Here is a 20,513-nt window from a genome sequence, read left to right as displayed (position 1 = left end):
TGGACCACTGCGGCCGCGGTCTGCTTTGTGCGGGCCGCAATGGGATAATTGGCCAAGTTTGATCATAACATCTCAGTGCAGACCGCGGTCCATTTTGTGTGGTCCGCACTGGTAGATGAGAATGGGCCCCAGGGTTTTTTCTATAAATAGACCCTGAGGGCCTCCTTTTACCCTTTTCGCAAAATTGAACCTCAGAGACTCTAAATACTATTCCTCTTTCTTTTTTCGTAATTGCTTGATTGACACTGTTTAACTTCACTTCATCTCATAATCTGGTAACATTACACTCATTTCTTCTTTGTTTAAAAAAAACAACATCTCAGTATAATCCCACAAGTGGGGTCTGGGGAGGGTAATATGTACGCAGACCTTACCCCTACCCCGAGGGGCAGAAAGGCTGTTTCCAGGAGACCCTCGGCTCAATAGAGCAACAAGAGACAATATATTAGTACTATCAATAGGCTCATAATAAAACATATAATACATAACATAAAATAAAAATAACAACAATATAAGAAATATAAGAAATACGAAAATGATGGAGAAAATGATGTAAGGTATACTAATTTTGTTTAATTTCCATTTTTCTTAACTTCTATTCTTCTTCCTCCCGTAATTAGTTCGATTTCTAGGTTAGATTAGTTTAAATGTTGATTCCTATGGACTTAGTAGTTTAATGGACTGGGTATTCGATTAGGGCCTCTAATTAGGTGGAAATTTGACCTTAAAAGCAAAATCTCAAGCCCTAACTTAGTGCCACTTCTGGGCACCCTGTGCGGACCATAGTCATTTTTGTGCGGTCCGCGGTGCCCCAGTGCGGTCCGCAATACCACTTTGTGCGGACCGCACTGTTGAACTTATGAAAGATAACCCTTGGGCAGTGCGGCTGCACTACATTTTGTGCGGTCTGCACTGGCCCAGTGCGGCCGCAGTACCATTTTGTACTGGCCGCACTGTCAAGATTCAGAGGGTGGGTACTCTGAACCCCACTCCTGTGCGGACCGCACTGGTCCCTATACGGCCGTACTCCATTTTGTGCAGTCCGCACTAGGCAGCTTCTGAGACTGTCTGCAACACTTTGATTCTGTTCTGCAATTTGTTCTGCTGTAATAACTTGAACTGCCTTGATTGATACTAACAAATACATTGAATGATGTCTGCAGACAATGGTAAAACAAAGAGGCAAGGGATCAAAACAACCCGACAGAGGTGAATCCTCCCGGGGTGGAAAATAGAAAATGGTCAAACTCACTCCCCAAGCTAGGGAAAACATCAAGAACATGAGGAAGGCCATAAAAGCGGCTGACAGATCCATTGACATGTCGGAGAGTGAGTATGAGCCCTCTCGGGAGATCTCTTCGGACTCAGTCCCATAATACATCCCGTATCCAGAGAGGGCCAGACATAGAGACACTCCTCCCTCTTCCCCGATGCCCAAGCATCAGTGAACATTTCTTCTGGGTCGTCTGAGGGCTCAGGTGAAAGTAGTGGAGAATACCCCACCTCTCCCACAGCTTCATTATCCGGGGAGGGTGCATGAGGAGGTGAGGAGGATATACAGGGAGATGAGGGAGTAGCTGAAGGTGGTGAGCCTCAAGTGGGAGGCGTTTCTAGAACTAGGAAACCCGAAGCTTAGGAAGATAGATTTGTAAGTGAGGTAGCATACCATAAGTTTCAGGAGTGGTGGCCGGCGAGAAAATTGATTCCGGAGAGGAGCTTCATAGATAGAGACCTACTACCCCACAACCCCAATGTGCAGAGACAGTTCAAGACTAGAGTGGGCTGGGAGAACTTCCTAGATGCTTGTGTGGACGCCAACGAACACTTGGTCAAGGAGTTTTATTGCAATGTAGCCCACATCAAAAAGAGCTCCAAAGTGACCAAGGTTCGGAACCTCAAGGTGTTATTTGATGGGAAGTCGATTAATGAATATTTGGGTTTCAATGAGGAGGATGAGACTCTATATATGGCGAAGATGGAGATGGTGAGGAGGTTCGTCCATGGCTAGCACAATACCTGGCAATCCCAGGTACCGTCCCCGATTGGTTGACTGCTGGGGTCAAAATATTGAGAAGGACCTTGACTTTGAAGCGAGGGGATAGGAGACTTTTGTTTGCAGCCTGTTAGACCCTACCACTCATGACAACACCCTTCCTCTCCACCGGGATGTATTGGTTGCTTCGATTATGGCGGGTTACTCCATAGATGTGGGGAATGCGATGTCCCAGGTTATCACTATTATGGGCATGGAGCATGACCGGAACTATCCTTTCCCCAGTTTCCTCACAATGTACTTCCGGGACCTGAATGTGGACAAAAGGCCCTATGACATCAAGGTCAAGGAGACAGCCCCATTTTCCTAGTATAGCATGAAGGGGGATGACAACCCCAAGAGCAAGAACTACAAAGTACTAGCTACTGCTTCAACTAGCCAGTTTGAGGAGCCGGTTGAGGTAATGGCTTCTGCTGGGCATACCTCCACATCTCTAGATATCCCTCTCGGTTCATCCACATCAGTAGACCCGGAGATCCCATCTACCCGGGCCCATCCTATTACTGCCCACCGTCTAAGCCAGACACTTTTGAGTATCAACAACTGGATGCAGACTGCCTCATCCAAGTTGTCCATTTTGACTACCACTGTAGAGGCTCAGTCGGTTCCCCCAGCTCCATAGGTGCCACATCCGATAGAGGATGCGCTCAAGGAGATACTTGACAACCAGAAGAAGATCCTCGTTGTTCGGGTTGTGCTCTCAAAGGCAGTCGATTCACATAGCAAGGCTCTCAAGGAGCTTGCTAAGGAGCATAAGAAGTTGTGGAAGACACGGGCCTCCAAGGAGTCCATAAAGGTGCTGCGGGCAGATGCTGATAGACTGAAGGCAGACCAGCTGCCTTTAGACTTGTTGCTTGATGACCTAGTGCCAATAGCTCACCCACAGCCGGAGCAGACACAGAGGCCTCCGAAGAGGAAAAGGAGGATTCTTAGGGCTAATGATGCTATCATCCAGTTAGCGGACCCACCAGAGACTTCCTCCAGTCAGCCACAGGATGTACCAGTTCCAGAGCTTGTCAAGGTCCTTGCCCCGATCCCAGTAGCAGCAGAACAGACCACTGGGAACCAGTCTGAGGTTCCCGAGCACACAGAGTACCCAGGGACCACCCATGATCCTATGCAGACAGACACGGCTTATGAAGTCTTCTATATCCTTTTTCTCTATATTTTTGGTGCTTAGTTAGACTAGTTGGCATTGGGGACAATGCCAACTTTCATTTGAGGAGGTGAGCCCTACATTTTTTTGGATGATTGTATATATTGATATTTTTTTATGCTTTCTTGATTTTTCACATTTGGTCTGTATATAATTTGATATTTAGTTACTTTTATCGCACTTTTTATCTTTCTTTGGGTCTGTATATAAAGTTATATCACATTGTATATATTCATCACATTCGTTGTATATTCAAATCCCCTCTTGTATATATTCATTCTATTTTCCGCAATATATATTTGAAAATCCAAAGATAAGGTTTATCATATTACCATCAAAAAGGTCTTATTTCAGGCATGTAAAATTCGTAACACAGTCTGCAATATAATCTACTTATATGACAGATACAAGCTGAGCTTATCAGTGAGTTGATAAATTCTCCCTTTCAGGTTTTCACCTTGTATTCGCAAAACCCCTAAAAACTTTGAAAATTCCTTTAAAAGTTACAACTCCAACCAAATTTTGATCCTCATCAATGACCCAAATGGAACTCGCACGATGTGCAAACGCTTGAATTAACACAGCCACCAATGAACTCCCCGGATAACAGGTGATCGCCTCTGACCTTCTTGCTGAAGAATATCGTCCTGAACCATTTCTACTCGACCCTGGCTCATCATCAGAAGAACAACTAGAAGCTGAAGACGATGTAAACTACACGGAAAACTCTTCGTCCATCAGTTCTAGCATCAGGCCAAGTTTTTTTTTCATGTAACCTCATATTCACCAATTCAACCAAGCCCTCTGGAGGACCACCATAATCAATGTACGCCATAAGATCACCAGCTGAAAGAGTCGTGATTGCTGCTGCAACAGATTCATCGCAGTAGGCAAGAGTAGAGGGAGAGATTTCCCCGATTAGTCTGTTGTCATCATCGACAACTGCCACTACTATTTGTTCAATATGTGCTAGAGCGATCGAATCCAAAGCAAAGATTTCAGGGTCATGATAACGAACAGTCAAGATGTTGTGATCGATGATGTTGAGCAATTCAATTGAAAAGGTGGGCATAGGGGAGAACACTCCAATGGAATTGAGAAGGAAGAGGACAACGTCTTCCTATGTTAGCCAACAGTATTCAACTCCGTTATGATGTGTGGATTTCAGAGAGGAAGATTTACTCAAAGGCTTTCTCCTTGAATTCGTGTAGTTGTGAATCGGTATAACCAGGTTCTGGATACCTTCAAGAATGTGATCTATTGCTTCCAGCAAGCTTGAATCGGGCTCCAAATGCTTCACAATTGAATCTCCTTTAGCCAAAATCTTTAATACAGGAATCTCAAGTACCTTAGAAGAATCAATTAAACTTTCCTGCTTACATAAATAGCAAATCACATCCACCATTGAAACCTTCCCTATGCAATGGCATTCAACAGAATAATCATCTCCTTCTAGAACCATCCACACACTCACATGAGTTTCTCCGATTCTCTTCAAAACCGCTATCGCCTCCGCTAATGTGGCGGTCGCCGGAATTATAGGCCGTAATGCCGGTTTTCCTAGGCATAAATCTGATACCTCCCGATTTAGAAAACTTACTGCCATGAAAAATATGAAAAATAAAAGGGATAGAAAATAATAGAAAGGACAAAAAGGAATTAGAGGAATAGAGGAGGGGTAAAATGGAGAACTTATACTGCCGGAACAACCGTGTAAGGGAAGTTCCGGTGGCCGTTGAAGGAATGACGACCTCTTGTATATATTCATTCTATTTTCCGCAAAATGTTTCGTTTTTAGTTTCTTATTTATGTTCGTAGTTTTTTGTTTTGTTTTGGACGTTTTCAATAAACCTTTGGTTTTCTTAATGCCACGGTTCTTTCCAAAGGTGGAGTGTTGTGTGAACCGGGTGGCTCTTCCCAATGATAGATGGCGTGACAACTTTCTTAAGTGTTTGAGTCCGTTTTGTTTTTTGTTTTTAGTAGTTTGTAGTTAAGGATACCTCAAGCAAATCTTCACTTGGGCCTATCACATTTGCCCTTGATCTCATGATCAAAAACAAGTTGTTGTGTTTAGGATGGTGAAAGTCATGACCTTGAGACTCTTGTGTTGACCAATAATCATCAAGTGGTTTTTTTCGGGACCATTGTGTGCTCAAATCGTATCTAAGGTCGTTGTAGGCCCCCAACTCTATGTCTTTAGCAATCCCTTAGCTTGTGTGGTGAGTAATTGAATTGCAAGTCCAAGTCTCGAGCCATTGGTCTAGAACTTGCCCTGAATGTTTGTTGAGGCGAAATCATAAGTGAATTTTGACTTGAGGCATGATTATTGGCTCTCCTTGATCCAAATGATAGTTTGAACAAAATCCATAGCCTACCAATTATATGATCCCTAGTTAACCCTTTTGAGCCTTAGACTTTCATCTTTCAAGAACCATGATACAAGCCTATACCCGTTCTAAAAGATACCCTCTCTTGGCACTCGATCTTTCCTTTAGCACATGGCAAAAGTATAAGTTTGGGGGAAGAGACGAGGATGGCAACAAAGTGGTAAAAAGGCACCAAAAAAACGAAGAAAAAAAAGGCAATGAAAAAGAAAGAAAAGCAAAAGACAAAAAGAATGATCAATGTAAAAAGGAATAAAGAGGGATTCAAGAAAAGCAAAGAATGAAAGGTGTGGAAAAGTTAAAAAAAGAGAAAAGATTTGAAAAGCATAAGAAAGAGTGACAATGTGTCTCTCTAACCCCTTAGAAAAGAAGTGAAATGACTCAAAGAGTCAAGAGAATGTTTGCTGAATGAATCAAAAGAAGTGCTTAAGGGAAGATGGAACCCACTTAGACCAAAACATTTCCTACCATGAACCAAAATCCTTCACAATGACTCCACAAGAGCCCTATATTATCTTGAGTTGAATGAAGCTTACATTAGTGGATACTCACATAAAGGGCAAACATATGGTACTTAGAGCCGGACTTGTGACTTTTTCTTGAGAGAGATGAGCGAATTTCCATTAACCTCGGTTTATGTGCCAATATTCTAAAAAGGTGAGGTTTGTTTAAGGAGAGTTGAGGATGTTTGAGTTTGGGTTCCACAATGACCAAAGTAATTGAGAGAGTTTTTTGATGTGTTAAGTCAACTCTTGATGCTCTTGTGTCTCACTTGATCCATGGGTTTTCAAAGGTTAAATGTTGTTAATGATTCATTTGTATTGAGGGTAATTATTAGTCCCAATTGATGCTAGTTGAGGTTGCTTTAAGACAGCTGAAAATTTCTTGAACTTTCCCTTAAGGGGTGAGTCTTATTTTATTTGCCTGAGGACAAGTAAAAACTTAAGTTTGGGGGAGTTAATAACTAGGGATTTTGACGTATTTTATGCTTCTTCTTGCTTGCGCTTAGATTATAAATTCATACAAAATAGTCCCAAAAGGCTCATAAGTTGTGCTTGATTGCAGGTTTGATCAACAAAGTGACAAGATGTCAAAGATCAGCTCAAAAGGAGTGAAACTTGCACAAGTACCAAAGACAAGGCAAACTCAGGAAAAACAGGCCTAGTGCGGCCGCACTACACTTTGTGCAGTCGGCCCTAGAGACGTTCAGAGACTCAGCATTTCAGGCTTCGAAACAATGCGGCCGCACTACACTTTGTGCGGTCCGCGGTGGACCTCTGCGACCGCACTCCCATTCTGTGTGGTCCGTAGAGACAAGGTTCAAAGAGATGCCAACTTCAGAGGTTCAAGCCTGTGTGGTCTGCGGCCGAGTTTTGCGGACCGCGCTAGAAGCCTCCGCGGCCGCAGTCCATTTTGTGCGGTCTGCGGAGTCTGGGTTCAGAGAGTCAAGATTGCAAGTTCAAGAGCCTAGTGCGGCCGCACACCATTTTGTGCGGTCCGCACTAACCCCGCAGGGGCAATTTTGTCCAGTTTTTTCAGCTTAGTATAAATAGAACCTTTTTCCATTTTTAGGGCATCAGATATTATTAGACGTTAGTTGCGCTCGTGAGAAGACTTTTCTTAGCCATTTTGGGCATTTTTACTTAGTTTTTATCATTGAATCTTTGTATTTACCTTAGTAATTAATTAATATGCCTTTATCTTCATCTATTTCTCTGTTTTTCTCTTCAAGCATGAGTAGCTAGACCCCTTAGCTAGGGTTGTGGCTCAACCCTAGTATGGGTAATTGATGGGTTGTGATTTAAGGTTAGATTGACTATGAGTGTTTGTTATTTGGGTCAATTTCATGGTTTAATCTATGAATTAGTGGTTGCAAACACTAGTTTGTGCTAAGTTGACTTGGGTTCTTCTTGAGAAAGAGAGCCTAAGTCTCCGAAATTGACCCAACAAGGAATTGGGATGGACTCAAGAGAATTGATAGTCCCAATTAAAGGGTTAAACCTCGAGAGAGTAATACCCGACTTGAACCCCAGTTGCTTGAGCAAATTTGTCTACCCTATTGGTCTTGAGAAAGTCAATTGGGCAAAATCACTCTCTCTACCGAGAGGTGTGATTGTGGGTAAAATTGTGCAACGGTTATAGCATATTCCTCAATCATGTCAATCGTGCCTTAGGTTTAATTACCTGTCAATTGGCCACCTAGGAGGATGTCACTACCCTAGTGCCTTTTAAACTATTAGAGACAACTTGTAGCAATTTACTCGTAGTTAATCTAGTAGCAATTATAATTTGTAGTTTGATAATAGTAGAATATAAAGAAAACCCAAAAATGATTAGAAGTGATATTTGGAACAAATACGCAATTTCAACCTAAATATATACTCGATTCCATTCCTATCTCTCTGTGGAAATCGATCCCGACCCACAAATCGGGTAAAAGCTATTGCGACCCTCTCTTCCTATTCTTTAGTAGTGTGGAGTAGGTTGCGATCACTAAGCTCGGTGGTCTTAGGCAAACCTGCAAAGATAAGAGAAAAGGTCAGCGTTACGTAAGTCCTGGGCATAATAGTAACTATTTTGAGAAGAGCCTTACCATGAGAATGGGCCTCCCATCAGCCCTTCGAAAGCTTGCGCCACGAGGCTCGAAGTATGGCATCTGCTTGCAGATGCCTTCGATCCACTCCTTGAGTCGGGGGACCGCATTGAGAACCCGAGCAACAGCTGCACGACCACAAATACTGGTGGTGAGAAAGAAAACAAAGGAGACTCGACACTTAAGGAAAGACTACACTTACGAGATGCATTCCATTTCTCGGGAAATGGCAGGAACTTGGGAGGGATCAAATCTTTAGTTTTTACCCGACCAAAGCGTCCTTGCCAGCCTCGGTCTCTTTCCTCATCGATGCTCGAAAAGGAAGCCTTGTTGGCCTGGCGAGTGAGCTTGATTAGTCCCCCTCGGAAAATTTTGGGACCGTATAGATGGAGTAGGTGGTCGAGAGTGAACCGATGGGATTCGGTGTTGTTCACAAAATAACGTAGAATGATCATGATCCTCCAAAGACGGGTGGATTTGCCTAAGGCACACCTCATATCTCTTACAAAAGGCCAGAACTACTAGGTCTACCGGGTCCAGTGTGAAGGGGTAAGTGTAAACACTTAAATATTCCTCCACATGGGTAGTAATGTCATCCTTGGGCCCGGGGACTATCACGTCATTACCTTCCCATTTACGGTCCTCTCGAAATATGGCAAGGGTCTCTTTAGTGATGGAGCATATATATCTCGATACCCCTTCACCTCGGCCTTGTTTGGATGAGGCCTTCTCGACTTTGAAGTCATCTGTGATTGAATAGCCCCCAGAAATAAAGCTTTTCATGGGGGGCTCTGGGGCCATTTCGACGACAGTCACTTCGGGAGCAACCATCTCGGGGACAGCTGCCTCGGTACCTATTGCCGATTAGGAAGATGAAGAGGTAGACTGCTGAGGAACTGATTTGGAAGTCTTAGCCATCGTGTTCTGGAAAATAAGAAGATTTGAAGGGAAAATATGATGGTTTGAAGGAAAGGTATGAAGGTTTGAAGGAAAAAGTATGAAGATTTGAAGGTAGGATGAAGATCTGGGTAGAACCTAAGAACAATTATGAAGATTTGAAGATCAAAGGTAAAAGGGATGAAGATTTGAAAAAGTTGATAGCTGCTAGAGAGTTCGAAGATAAAAGTTAGGATCGAAAAGTGGAAGAAGTACAAAAGGTTAAAGTTTTTATAGGAAAAAATGTAATCAATGCGAGACGTTCATATTCGAAGGCGACCAACTGTTGATTGACACATGTCTGAAGCCAGAACGATGCAACTGATGGGATGTTTCGACTTATTCATCGTCTCGGCCGTAACGTACGAAGGAAGGAACCGAGGTTCATCTATCGTTTTCCATCATTTCGGCGAACCTACTCTCTGAGAAAGGAAGGGGATATCTGTATACGGGTAAACTCGGGGTCAGCACACACCCCAAGTATCCGGTGAGTCAAACAAAGTAAGAAGTATGAACGTATGAGATAGAGACAGAATCCGAGAACTCTTTGAATCGAGGATTGAACGGGGTGCTCGCCACCGGCCTGATAAGACAACGCCCCCCGGACCCAGAACGAGCTCCGAGACCTCAAAAGGCACTACAAACGATTGCACACGACTAACAGAGGGTCGTGATATCCGCGCCCAACCGGATTTCACGATGCGGATAGCGCTCGATGTCGGTAGAGTATCAGTAATTGACGTACAAGGAAGATTTTTACCTTTTTTAGAATTGTACTGGGGGTAAAATTCCCCTACTATATAAAGGGGAAGTTTTTTATTCAATAGACACATTGTAATACGCATATCAAAACAATACAAACGTATTTCTATGCTTTCTAGCTATTGAAAGATTCTTATTTTAATCATAGTTCTTCATATACACTTGGCTTCGAATCGAAGGTCCGATTGAGTGCAAAACTAATGTTCAGCTTAAATCTGAGCCCTTACTCAACGTCATAACTGGCTTGGTTATTTATTTTATCTTTAATTCGTTTATCTAACATTCTTGATTACTCGTGTTGAATCAATCCACATATCCTTAAAACCACATACAAATTTAATTGTTATCCGTTATAAGGGTAAACACTTCTAAAATCAGCTTATTTTGAGAAGTGTTTTTTCTCAAAAGTGCTTTCCTAAAAAGTGTTTTTTCTCAAAAGTGCTTTCCTAAAAAGTACTTTTGGTGAGAAGTAGTTTTTGTTTAACTAATTAATTTGAAAAGCACTTCTAAGCAGCAATTAGTATTTGGCCAAAGCTATAAAAAAGTGCTTCTAAGTGTATTTTTCTCAAAAGTGCTTTTCAAAAAACGTGTTTCTCCAAAAGTGATTTTGAGTCTACTCAAAAATACTTTCTTTCTTTTAAAAGCTTGACCAAACACTTTAATTTTTCAAAAGAAGCTTGGCCGAACAGGCTATAAGTCAAACAGAAAAGCAGCTAATTCATAACCTTAGTTGTCCCAAGATTGAACTCAACTCTAAAGGAAACTTGATACAATGAAGACTCCTCCCCCCCCTACTTGGATAATATTCACTCAAGAAGTGATTGACACTTGATAGGATAGTTCATTTAATGGCACAACAGGAGCCAAGTAATATTAATCGGCATTAAGCATGGATTTATGAGAGTATAATCCAACAAGCAATCCTAGTCACAACTTGTGACTTGCAACTAATTGATGCTACATCAACCCTTCTAGCCTTATCTCAACTGTTCAATCATCAGAGAAGGAATAACTCACTTGTTTCGCTGAACGAATTTGTTTCAAAATATTCGAGTTTTTTCCAGATCTACCACTCTTTTAAGAGATGTAAGGTACATTTAGACATATTTTTAAGACTAATGCAATTAAATGTCTTTCTTGAGGAGTGCAGGAATATCAAAAGACAGATAAAAGTAGCTGCCCCAACTGTATCCAAGATAACTAATTTCAGAATCCTTTATTTTCCAACCAGTTCCAGCATTTGGCAACGGCCAACATACCAGTGTAGTTTCTCTTGTCTAGATTCTTGTAAGAGTTCAATACATCATGGTTCATTTTCACCAAGTCAAAAGCCACATACTAGTAGATCTTGATCTAACGAGTTATACCCAAGTTTGACAAAGCAAGTGTATGCGATTAATATACATGATTCTAAGTACGAGTTTTGTAAGACGATCCAAAATATGCTTAGCCTCTTCTAGTATACACTTGGACTGACATGCAACACACTATGCCTCAGAGAACAAATACAACATAAACCTGGACTTACAGATGCAAAGCAGAGGTTCCAATGACAGACAAAGTAAACTAATCCCATTGGGTTGACCTAAAATTGTACTTTCCCGCAATAGAATTTCCATTAAGATCACAGGAAGCTGCATCAGAAGTTAGTTAGCAGAATGGTACCTTTGGAACTGTAATTCAACTAGCAATAACACTCTAACACCGGTGTAAGAATTAACGATTTTCTTTTAAGTCTGGAACCTCATTTTCAGATGGCAATCTTTCCTCAGGTGGTCCACAAGTTTTGGGGTATCTGCCAAAGTCTTTCTTCGTTGGCTTCGCAATTTCCACAAAAATAACCCTGCCATTGAGGTACTGACAACGGAAGAAAATTTTGAGAAGAAAACACACACTGCACAACAATTAATAACCAAAACAAATTCAGTGGGGTATAACCTTGTGATCCATGTTATCAAGAGCAAGCATGGCATTTTCTTGAGAAGTGTACTGAATAAATGCATATCCCTTTGATCTCTGGGTCACTTCATCCTTGACCACCTTAACTGGTAAGGGAAGTAGACACATTTAAGAATGCAGGTCTCAACTACAAGAAAGGGTAAAATAGACAAGAAAATTATCTCCCCAAAAGGGCATGTACCTTCAGCCACCTGGCCAAAATTCGAAAATATCTTCTCCAGACAACTTTCATCAGCGGAGTATGGTAAATCTATGAATCAAATATGACAGGAAATTTTAGAACTTTACAGAACCAGAACTTTTGGATAAAAACATGTGATCTCAGAGAGCAAGTGAATTACGAACTTGTAGCAAAGGGTGAAATAGAAAAGCAGCTAATGTTTCAGTGTTCGAAAACTGTCTTTTTCATTAAAAAACCGGCATCATTATGTTTACAAGTTTGGAAGATTGAGAACTATCGAGTCTAATGACAGCTTAATCCTTAAAGGTAGAATATTTTAACTTACTTAAATTATACACACTATCACTCTAGTGGTATCAGCAAACAAAATTTCTTGAAACTCTTCTTTGAGCAGCACCATGAAAGTTTCATGTATATGTATATTACTAACTAGCAGTAATTCGAGTTTACAACACATCATCTTGTCTCTTGCCTGAAAATTTACACCACATTGTAGCAGAAAGCAAAAGCCAAAAGGAGGAGGATTAAAAGAGAGTATTGCTTTACAAATATAGAAAGGTAATACTTTTCACATAATTCTCATTGATCAACCACTAACGTGCTCTATAATTGCAGATTTCAACTGATGATTCAAAAAGTGATTGCTTTTGAGGAAGGAAGAACAGAATGAAGAGAATAAGATGCAAAGCCACAAAAGATAGAATTGGGAGTACTATATAGGCACCTCACCTACATAACACCAGATTTAGTTCAATTAGCACACACATACTTGTTTTATCCTCATCATTACATTTGCAGTATCCTCTGGGGGCTCTTGCAGTCTAGACAATCTCTATCTTCAAAAAGGGAAAGGCCAAAAGCAACACCAAAAAGTCAACATCTTTCTCACTAAACTGATACGAAAAATAGCTCCTAAAGGGAAATTTGCGGAATTACATGGAGATACATCTCTTCTTCTACGAAACCTTATTCGTTTCTTCTTCTTTTTTTACAAGCAAATATATCTCCGATAACGACTTTCAGTCCTCAAAGACAACACTCTTCTCACTAACTTTGGAATGTCAAGGATGGTCGAAATGCATTTTACATAGGAATTGCTTTCTAATATCATTATTTTACGCCTTTGCAGACTATAGTGAGGAAGCTAAGAGTCAGCAGATGTACATTTCAAATAATGCTAGCTGAAGTTCTACAAGCCAGCAGGCCCCTTCTAATTTCAGGCCCTTAGAGCTAAAGAATTAGGATGCTATCCTATAACATGAAGTGTTTACTTACATCAAACATCATAATTGCTCAAACCAAGGATCTGAACTCTACTCCGCCTAACGCAGAGTTTGAAGCAGGTAAATGTACAGAGCCAGCATCTTTGAGCAACTTCTTCGACAAGAAGCACCATAATCGTAGACTTATCATGGCAACTAAAGCAACTGATGCAATTTACTCCAACCACCACTATGGAAGGGCATCACTAGCTTTTATCACCTAATGAGGCAGAAAAAAGTAACCACTCATAGGTACAACCTCATAGTCCCGAATCTTCACAATGATGGATTGATGGTCTTACCAAAGCCACCTGGCCAAATCAACATATACAATGTTGTGATATCTACTTTTTTATTAGTATCAGATTGCAGAGACAAGATATAGCATAAAGACGCATAACCTCCTACGAGTCTTATTAGTTAGTTTACTGCATCTCTGCGGAGGCAAGATAATGCATGAAGAAAACATACAATTCTATGAGGCTTATCACTGGTTACTAGATCTCATTCTAACTGTTTGGTCAGAAACAGAAAGCAAGCAATATGGGTTGTACATTACTGGTGTCAAACAGTACTCAGACTACAACAAATGCCACCAGTAAAGATCCTAGCCAAACTTATCACTCGTTACTATATCTCATTCTTAACTGTTTGGTCCGAAACAGCACGCAACCAATGTGGGTTGTACATTACTGGTGCCAAACAGTACTCAGACTACGACAAGTGCCACCAAACTTATTTCTCTTTTTAATTTCATGTCTTCCCACCCTTGCTTAGGAAAGAAAGTAAGTCAATAAAGTTTTGGCTTGGACCTCCAGATGTTGTATCCAAGCTTCAAAGCCTAGAAGGTTTAGCTTTTACAAGCCTTAGGTAAAGCATATAATTAAGACATGTTTTAAAACTACCATCTACGCTAGACGGGGATAGTCAATACTGTAATATTGATTCAAGCAGTAAAATTTCATTCCGATACTTCCTCTGAGAAGCTAATGTCATCTTCCATATGCATTGTGTAATTTGACAAGCGTCTTATCTTTTCTAGCTCCAATGACATTACGCAGAGAAGAAAATCTGGGCTAAAAAAAGTAAAGTAATTTTCCAGTTAACCTAACCTAGTAAAATATATATATCTCGTCAAGCATTTCAGACATTATCATATTGGAAACAAAAGATCATAACTTTACAGAATTATAATGGACGGAAAAGCTCCCAGGAACTTCCCACCATTTCATAGATTCGGGCTCAGGTAGAGGCCAACCAACTGGACTTAACATGATAATAATACTGAGCGGAGAAAATAAATTTCCTTCTAACAGAGGAGAAAATAAAATTCTAATAGCCAATTAAATGAACAAGTGACCATCTACCCCCAAAATATATCATCTAAAAAGAAAAATTAAAGTTCCTTTCCTTTAGGTGGGGAAAGAAAGTGAACCTGTTTTAGGATAAAGTACAGCTCTTGATATAACAAACTCAACATCAATAAAATATATCAGAAATTACAAAACAAAGCCTACGAAGAAATGAGATAAAATACAGGGAAGAGGGAGTAGATTGCTTACTTCTAACCATAATCTTGCTGGCAAGAGGGTAGCCGGAAAAATTAGCTTGGATTTTGAGGAATTTGGATTGACGTGAAAGTCCAAATGTTGGCTGCAAAACAGCAGATGATGAGTTGCTTGGCCATAACCCCTTATGCATCAACATTATCATTTATCAGCTTCGTTACTTAGGTGATGTTGGGCATCAAACTATCCTGAGGAGTAGTTTTGTGGGAACATAATGCTGGAATTGCTGCTAATTGCTAATTAATAAATGGAGAAACAGCTATGAAGTAATTAATTAGATATTATATGTGAAATACTTATTATTAAAAGAGTATTTTTGTTTTTAATAACTTAATTTTCGCATTTGCTAATGTAATATGTAGTGAAGAGTTGTATGAATCTCATCCCATGGTGGTTTCTTTCCAAACTTATTATGTTACGTTGGAGCCAACCAGGTTCTCAACTATATTTGTAAGCAATGTTGGTGTGAAATAATTCTCGTATTACGCTTCTCTTAGTCCAACTTAAGGCTGGCAAGTGGGGCGGTTAAGTCCGGGACCGGCCCAGGCCCGCGAGCCCATTAGGATAGTGGGCCTAAACGGGTCTAACCGGATAGGACCGGGACCAGGGAGTGGGCCTGCTAAGTGGGCCGGTTAAGGCAAGAAAAACGTTAGGATCGAAACGTTTGTGCCGGGGACCGGTTCCTAACTGGGCCGGTTCAACCGGTCCTAACCGATCTCAAACGGGCTCAAACGGGCCCAATGGCTAAATTTAAAATAAAAAAATCCCTCAAAAAATTTGACTGTTGGCTCATTTAAAATATGGTCGTTGGGCCTGCAAAAATAGCCATTTGGGCTTTGCAAAATAGTCATTTAACCCCTCCCAACTTTGTTTTAACCCCAAACTTTTTGTAATTACACTTTTTCCCTATTTTCAACTATAAATACCCCCTCATTCTTTCATTTTTCTCACAAAATCATCAATCTCTCTCTAATTTTCTTCTATAATTAGTTACTTTATTGTTGGAATTTGGGTGAAAAATTGTGAAGTTGATGAATTGAAGTATTCAAGTCTTCAACGATAATTAATTTTCAACAAGTTGTTCGTCAATTCGGTAAACTCGTTCCAACTCTTTAGTTTTAATATTATAGTTTTGTTTATTTTATTTACTTTGTATAATTATAATTAAGATGGCATATTCCTTAAAAAGATATTTAGTAAAAATAAGGGAAAATTCAAGAGTGGTGAATCTAGTGGCCAATCTATTCCTCCTCTAATTTTCCGGGCTCCCCTACCCAAACCCCATACCCGCCCTCCATCTGCTGCTATTCTTGATAGTGATAATACTTTATTACAATTTATTGAGAGTCAATATGTGCATAATGTTGGTAGTGGTGAACGCTTAGATGATGAATATATGAATTCTCTTTATGGTAATCCAACTATTGATGAAGAAGATGACCAGGAAATAGATTTAGATAAAACGCAACCGGATAACGATACACCAACTAGTCTTGTTGCTGAAGTTAACCCAACTAATCCAAATGATGCCCCTGTTGTCCCCCTGTTACTACATCTACTTTTTCTAGACAACCTTCTAAACAGGCTGAAACATCTCTTGTTTGGCCATTTTTTATTCAAATAAGAGAAAAAAATAAAGCTAAATGTAAAACTTGTGGCAAAGAGTTAGCTTTTAACTATGTTACTCGCGGGGAGGGGACGGGAAGATTGAGGAGACACATAATGATACACCCTCAAGATAAAGCTAAATATAATCAAATGAACGCTGCGGCCGGGGGACAAGTCTACCTAGTCAGCCTGACCCTAGTACCGGGTCAAATCAATTTCAACCAGGCATTAACGCTATTACCGGTGATATTTTATATTATGACCCAAGAAAAGATAAGGAAGAATTAGCAAAAATGGTTACTGTTATGTGCTTACCCTATAGTTTTCCTTCTAACCCTCACTTTGTGCATTATATTAGAAATATTTTTTTTCCTACTTATAAAGGACGACCTCGCACAACCGTAAAGAGCGATATTTATAAATATAAATATGAATATGAACAATATTTGCTGCTATTTATTTACTCATATTAATTGTCATGTTGCTATTACTACTAATATTGGTAGAAGTGGTAATGACTGTGATTATCTTACTATTACAGGTCATTGGATTGATGAGGACTGGATAATGCAAAAACGTATTATTGCTTATAGAGTAATTAATTCACGTCACACAGGGCAGTTTATTTCTAGCACGGTTACGAATATTTGTAGATATTTTTGCATTAGTGATAAAATAATGTCAATTTCAATGGATAATGCTACTAGTAACACTAATGTTGTATCCTTGCTTACCACTACACTAAATCCTGCAGTTTGTAACATTTTTCATGTTAGATGTACGTGTCATATTTACCATTTAATTGTGGGTGATGGTATGAGAATATTAAATGTTAAAATTGAAAAGGTTAAAATGGCTCTTCACTGGCTTTTTTATTCAAACCGTAGAAGTAAACTTAGAGAATATTTTAAAAGATGTGATGAATTTGGCCTAAGAGAAAGAAAGGTTCCTAAACCTTGTTCAACTAGATGGAACTACATGTATGAAAGTTTAGTTGTTGCATATGAATATAGAAACCCCATAAACTCAATGTTTAATGCTCATGTAAGTGATGATGATGAGCATCTTACAAATGCGGATTGTGCTAATGTTAAAATGCTTGTAGATTTTTTAGAAAGATTTCATGTTGCTACAAATGAATTTTCTGGGCAATATTATCCGACTCTTTCAAACTGTTTAGTTTATCTTGCAGAACTTGCAAATTTATTTGCTTATTTTTCAGAGGGTGGAGAAATTTATGAAGAAGCTATTGATTTTATGAGAAAGAAATTTAAAAAATATTTTTTCCATATTCCCACTATTTATGGTATTGCTGCCTTGTTAAATCCTACTATGAAATTAGGAGGTCCTCAATATTTATATCAATCTATTTATAATGGTTTAGCACTTGAAGATGAGGAGTTGTCTACACTTTCAGACGCACAAGCCTCAATTAAAATAAATGCTCAAACTATTTATAGTGCTTATCAAATTGCAATAGATAATGCTAGACCAAATATTCTAACTCATTCTTCTAGTTCTCAATCATCTAAAAGAACTGCAGGAGTAAGAGCACTTACTGTTTGGACCGGGTTCAGGGGTTCTCAAGGTTGTAGTACTGGGTTCACAACTAAATGAGCTTGAAGTTTATTTGTCACAGGGACTTGAGGAAGTGAATCCCGACGGCTTATTTAATCTTTTGGAATTGTGGAAGGATAAAGAAAAATAATTTCCGATTCTTTCAAGGATGGCCCGAGATATTTTAACCATTCAAGCTTCAACAGTGGCATCAGAGAGCACTTTCAGTCAAGCAAAACTTCAACTCGGTGATTATAGAGCGTCTATGAGGGAGAGCTTGGAAAAATCAGTACTTTTCAGATATTGGATCCGTTCGGAACGAAGAATTTTTGGACTTGCTGAATCACAACCAGAGGTAGACGAAGCTTACGAAGAAATGCTAGCTGAACTTGCGGAGGATCCAGCTTCGCCCGGAAGCGGTGATGAACAAGCTTCTTTTCCACCACCACTAACGGAAATTCCTCCGAACCTTGATGGATTTATGAAATTTGTAAGAGATACCATGTAAAATTAATATGTAACTTGTATTTTGGTACATCTTGATTAGTTTCTTTTTCTTTTCAATAGTGGTATTAGCACCTTGGTTGTGCTCATTCCATTGGGGGGGGGGGGGGGAGGACTAAGAAAGATTGGATCATGTTTTGTTAATGTCAAAATAATAAAAATTATAACGCATTCCTTTGAATATTTTTTTAAAATATTTTATCTTTTAAATTTGAATTAAAATTTTTTAAGTCACGACTATATAATATAATTTACAAGAAATTGCCTTAGATAAAAAAGATTTTTTTAAAAAATGTCAGGCCCATTTAGGCCCACACATATATATTGTGAGCAGGTGATTTTTGCCCTATGTGAATTACTCTTACAAATTCAAGAAAAATAAAATTTTTCCATTATTTGCAATTTCGTAGATTTTTGTAGTATTTTGTTAATTGCTTGTATTTGTCTGTGCATATTTAATTCTATTTAATTAATAAAAATACAAAAATACATTGCATTTTCATTTAGGATTTAATCTTACATTTTTAGGTTAATTAGAAATTTAGTTGTCTGATAAAAATAATTAAAATCACAAAAAGGACTCATTTTGCATTTTTAACTTTTTAACTTAAAATTTTGTACTTTCTTTTAATTTGAAAATTAATTAGTTGTTGTAAATATTATTTTGAGTAATTAATCTAATTTGGTGGGATAATTTGGTTTAGGATTTAATTTAGGTTTTATTTTAATTTTGAAAAGAAAAGAAAATTTGAAATTGAAAAAGAGAAAAAGGTTTTAAAACAAAAGAATTTTAATTTTGGGCTCGTTAATTGAATTTCCCCCAGCCCAAACACTTTTCCCCTGAAACCCGTCCAAACCCGCTCAAAATAGGCCCAAGTCCAGTCCCCCCAACCTGGTCCGTGTAGTGGTTTAACCAAACGACATCGTCCCCCTCTCAGGATCCCAGCCGTTGATCTCCATTGATCTAACGGTTGGGAACTAATATTCTTTAATTATAAAACAGTCGGAACCTAGGCCACCCCCCATTCTCACCTCCCTCATTCATCGTCTCTAATTTCAGAGACCAGTAACCCTAGCCGCCCTAAACGCTAAACCTAGCCGGTCGGCGCCGCCGCCTTAGATCGGTCCAAAATTAACACTACAAGACCCTCACAACATCCCCTCTCCCAATCCCTAATCAATTTCACTCGAACCCTTCCAGAATCCTTCGAATTTTAAATCTAAATTTGAAGCCCTAAAGCCCAAAATCAATTTCCGTTGAGTCCGTTGGCATGCATGACCATAAGCTTCCAATTCTTTCGAGTTTTGAAGTGTGATTCAACATAAATCGATGTTGTTCATGTATTCTTGACAAAGAACAAGTGATTAGCATCAGTTTCGTTTGAATCAAGATGTTCAATGTTATTCCGTGTTCACTTGGTAGGTTTTCTTCTTCTTTTTCGGTCCGCTTCACCTCTTGTTCCTCTTCTTTTATTCTTCCTTCCTTTAGTTAGTCTGTATTTTGACTGAAATTCGACCAAGTTGTTGAATCTAGGTCTTCCCTTCTATATTGATTTGTGTTCTTAGTTTTTCCATTCGCTTTTCTTTTCACATTTTTAAGCCTGTTCTCTCATTTTTGTTGGATTTTGTCCTTTTTGTTTTAGTTAGTTTAATCAGTTCATTTCGATTTAATAGCCTAGTTCATTCTATGTTTGTTTATGTTATTAATCAGCCATGTTGTTAATTTTAGTTTTCGAACCATTTAAGTGTTTCTTTTCTTCTGCTTTTGGTAAAATCACTGAATTTGGCTTGGATTAGTTTGATTGTTTGAGCCGTGAGGCCATTCTTGACCTCACTTCAAAGGCATGTTAAGTTTTGGATCAAGTTTGACCCATATCTGTTTGGTTCCTGAAGTAATTAACAGGGGTTTAAGGGGTAGTTCAGGAATTTTAGGTTGGGGAATCTATTATAACTGATTTAGCTTCCTAGAATGAGGGTTAAGGACTGTTCT

General features: G+C 39.2%; 2 protein-coding genes across 2 annotated transcripts; both read right to left on the bottom strand.

The window, feature by feature from the left end:
• Positions 1-3,900: 3,900 nt before the first annotated feature.
• On the bottom strand, positions 3,901-4,671 carry LOC104215873 (CBS domain-containing protein CBSX5-like). Its single transcript, XM_070165905.1, has 2 exons — positions 4,438-4,671; positions 3,901-4,329 (listed from the first exon to the last, which is right to left on the bottom strand). Exons 1-2 carry the CDS (start codon positions 4,669-4,671, stop codon positions 3,901-3,903), a joined length of 663 nt encoding a protein of 220 aa, XP_070022006.1.
• Positions 4,672-11,193: 6,522 nt separating this feature from the next.
• On the bottom strand, positions 11,194-15,181 carry LOC104211088 (small RNA-binding protein 11, chloroplastic). Its single transcript, XM_009760090.2, has 4 exons — positions 14,849-15,181; positions 12,025-12,093; positions 11,823-11,929; positions 11,194-11,741 (listed from the first exon to the last, which is right to left on the bottom strand). The coding sequence occupies exons 1-4, from the start codon at positions 14,997-14,999 to the stop codon at positions 11,601-11,603; spliced, it is 468 nt and encodes a 155-aa protein (XP_009758392.1). The 5' UTR covers positions 15,000-15,181; the 3' UTR covers positions 11,194-11,600.
• Between the last annotated feature and the right edge of the window lie 5,332 nt (positions 15,182-20,513).

Source organism: Nicotiana sylvestris, chromosome 2, assembly GCF_000393655.2.
Source record: "Nicotiana sylvestris chromosome 2, ASM39365v2, whole genome shotgun sequence".
In the NCBI taxonomy this organism is placed as follows: Eukaryota; Viridiplantae; Streptophyta; class Magnoliopsida; order Solanales; family Solanaceae; genus Nicotiana; species Nicotiana sylvestris.
The sequence above is the reverse complement of the archived record's forward strand: the minus strand, read 5'-3'. Positions and strand labels throughout refer to the sequence as shown.

Coding starts and splice junctions, on each gene's coding strand:
- LOC104211088 (XM_009760090.2), bottom strand. CDS start 14,999: ATGATAATGTTGATGCATAAGGGGTTATGGCCAAGCAACTCATCATCT. Junction 12,094..14,848: donor CAGCAAGATTATGGTTAGAA/GTAAGCAATCTA, acceptor TTTGATTCATAG/ATTTACCATACTCCGCTGAT. Junction 11,742..11,822: donor TTGATAACATGGATCACAAG/GTTATACCCCAC, acceptor TTCCGTTGTCAG/TACCTCAATGGCAGGGTTAT.
- LOC104215873 (XM_070165905.1), bottom strand. CDS start 4,671: ATGGTTCTAGAAGGAGATGATTATTCTGTTGAATGCCATTGCATAGGG. Junction 4,330..4,437: donor TTGAAGGTATCCAGAACCTG/GTTATACCGATT, acceptor TGGCTAACATAG/GAAGACGTTGTCCTCTTCCT.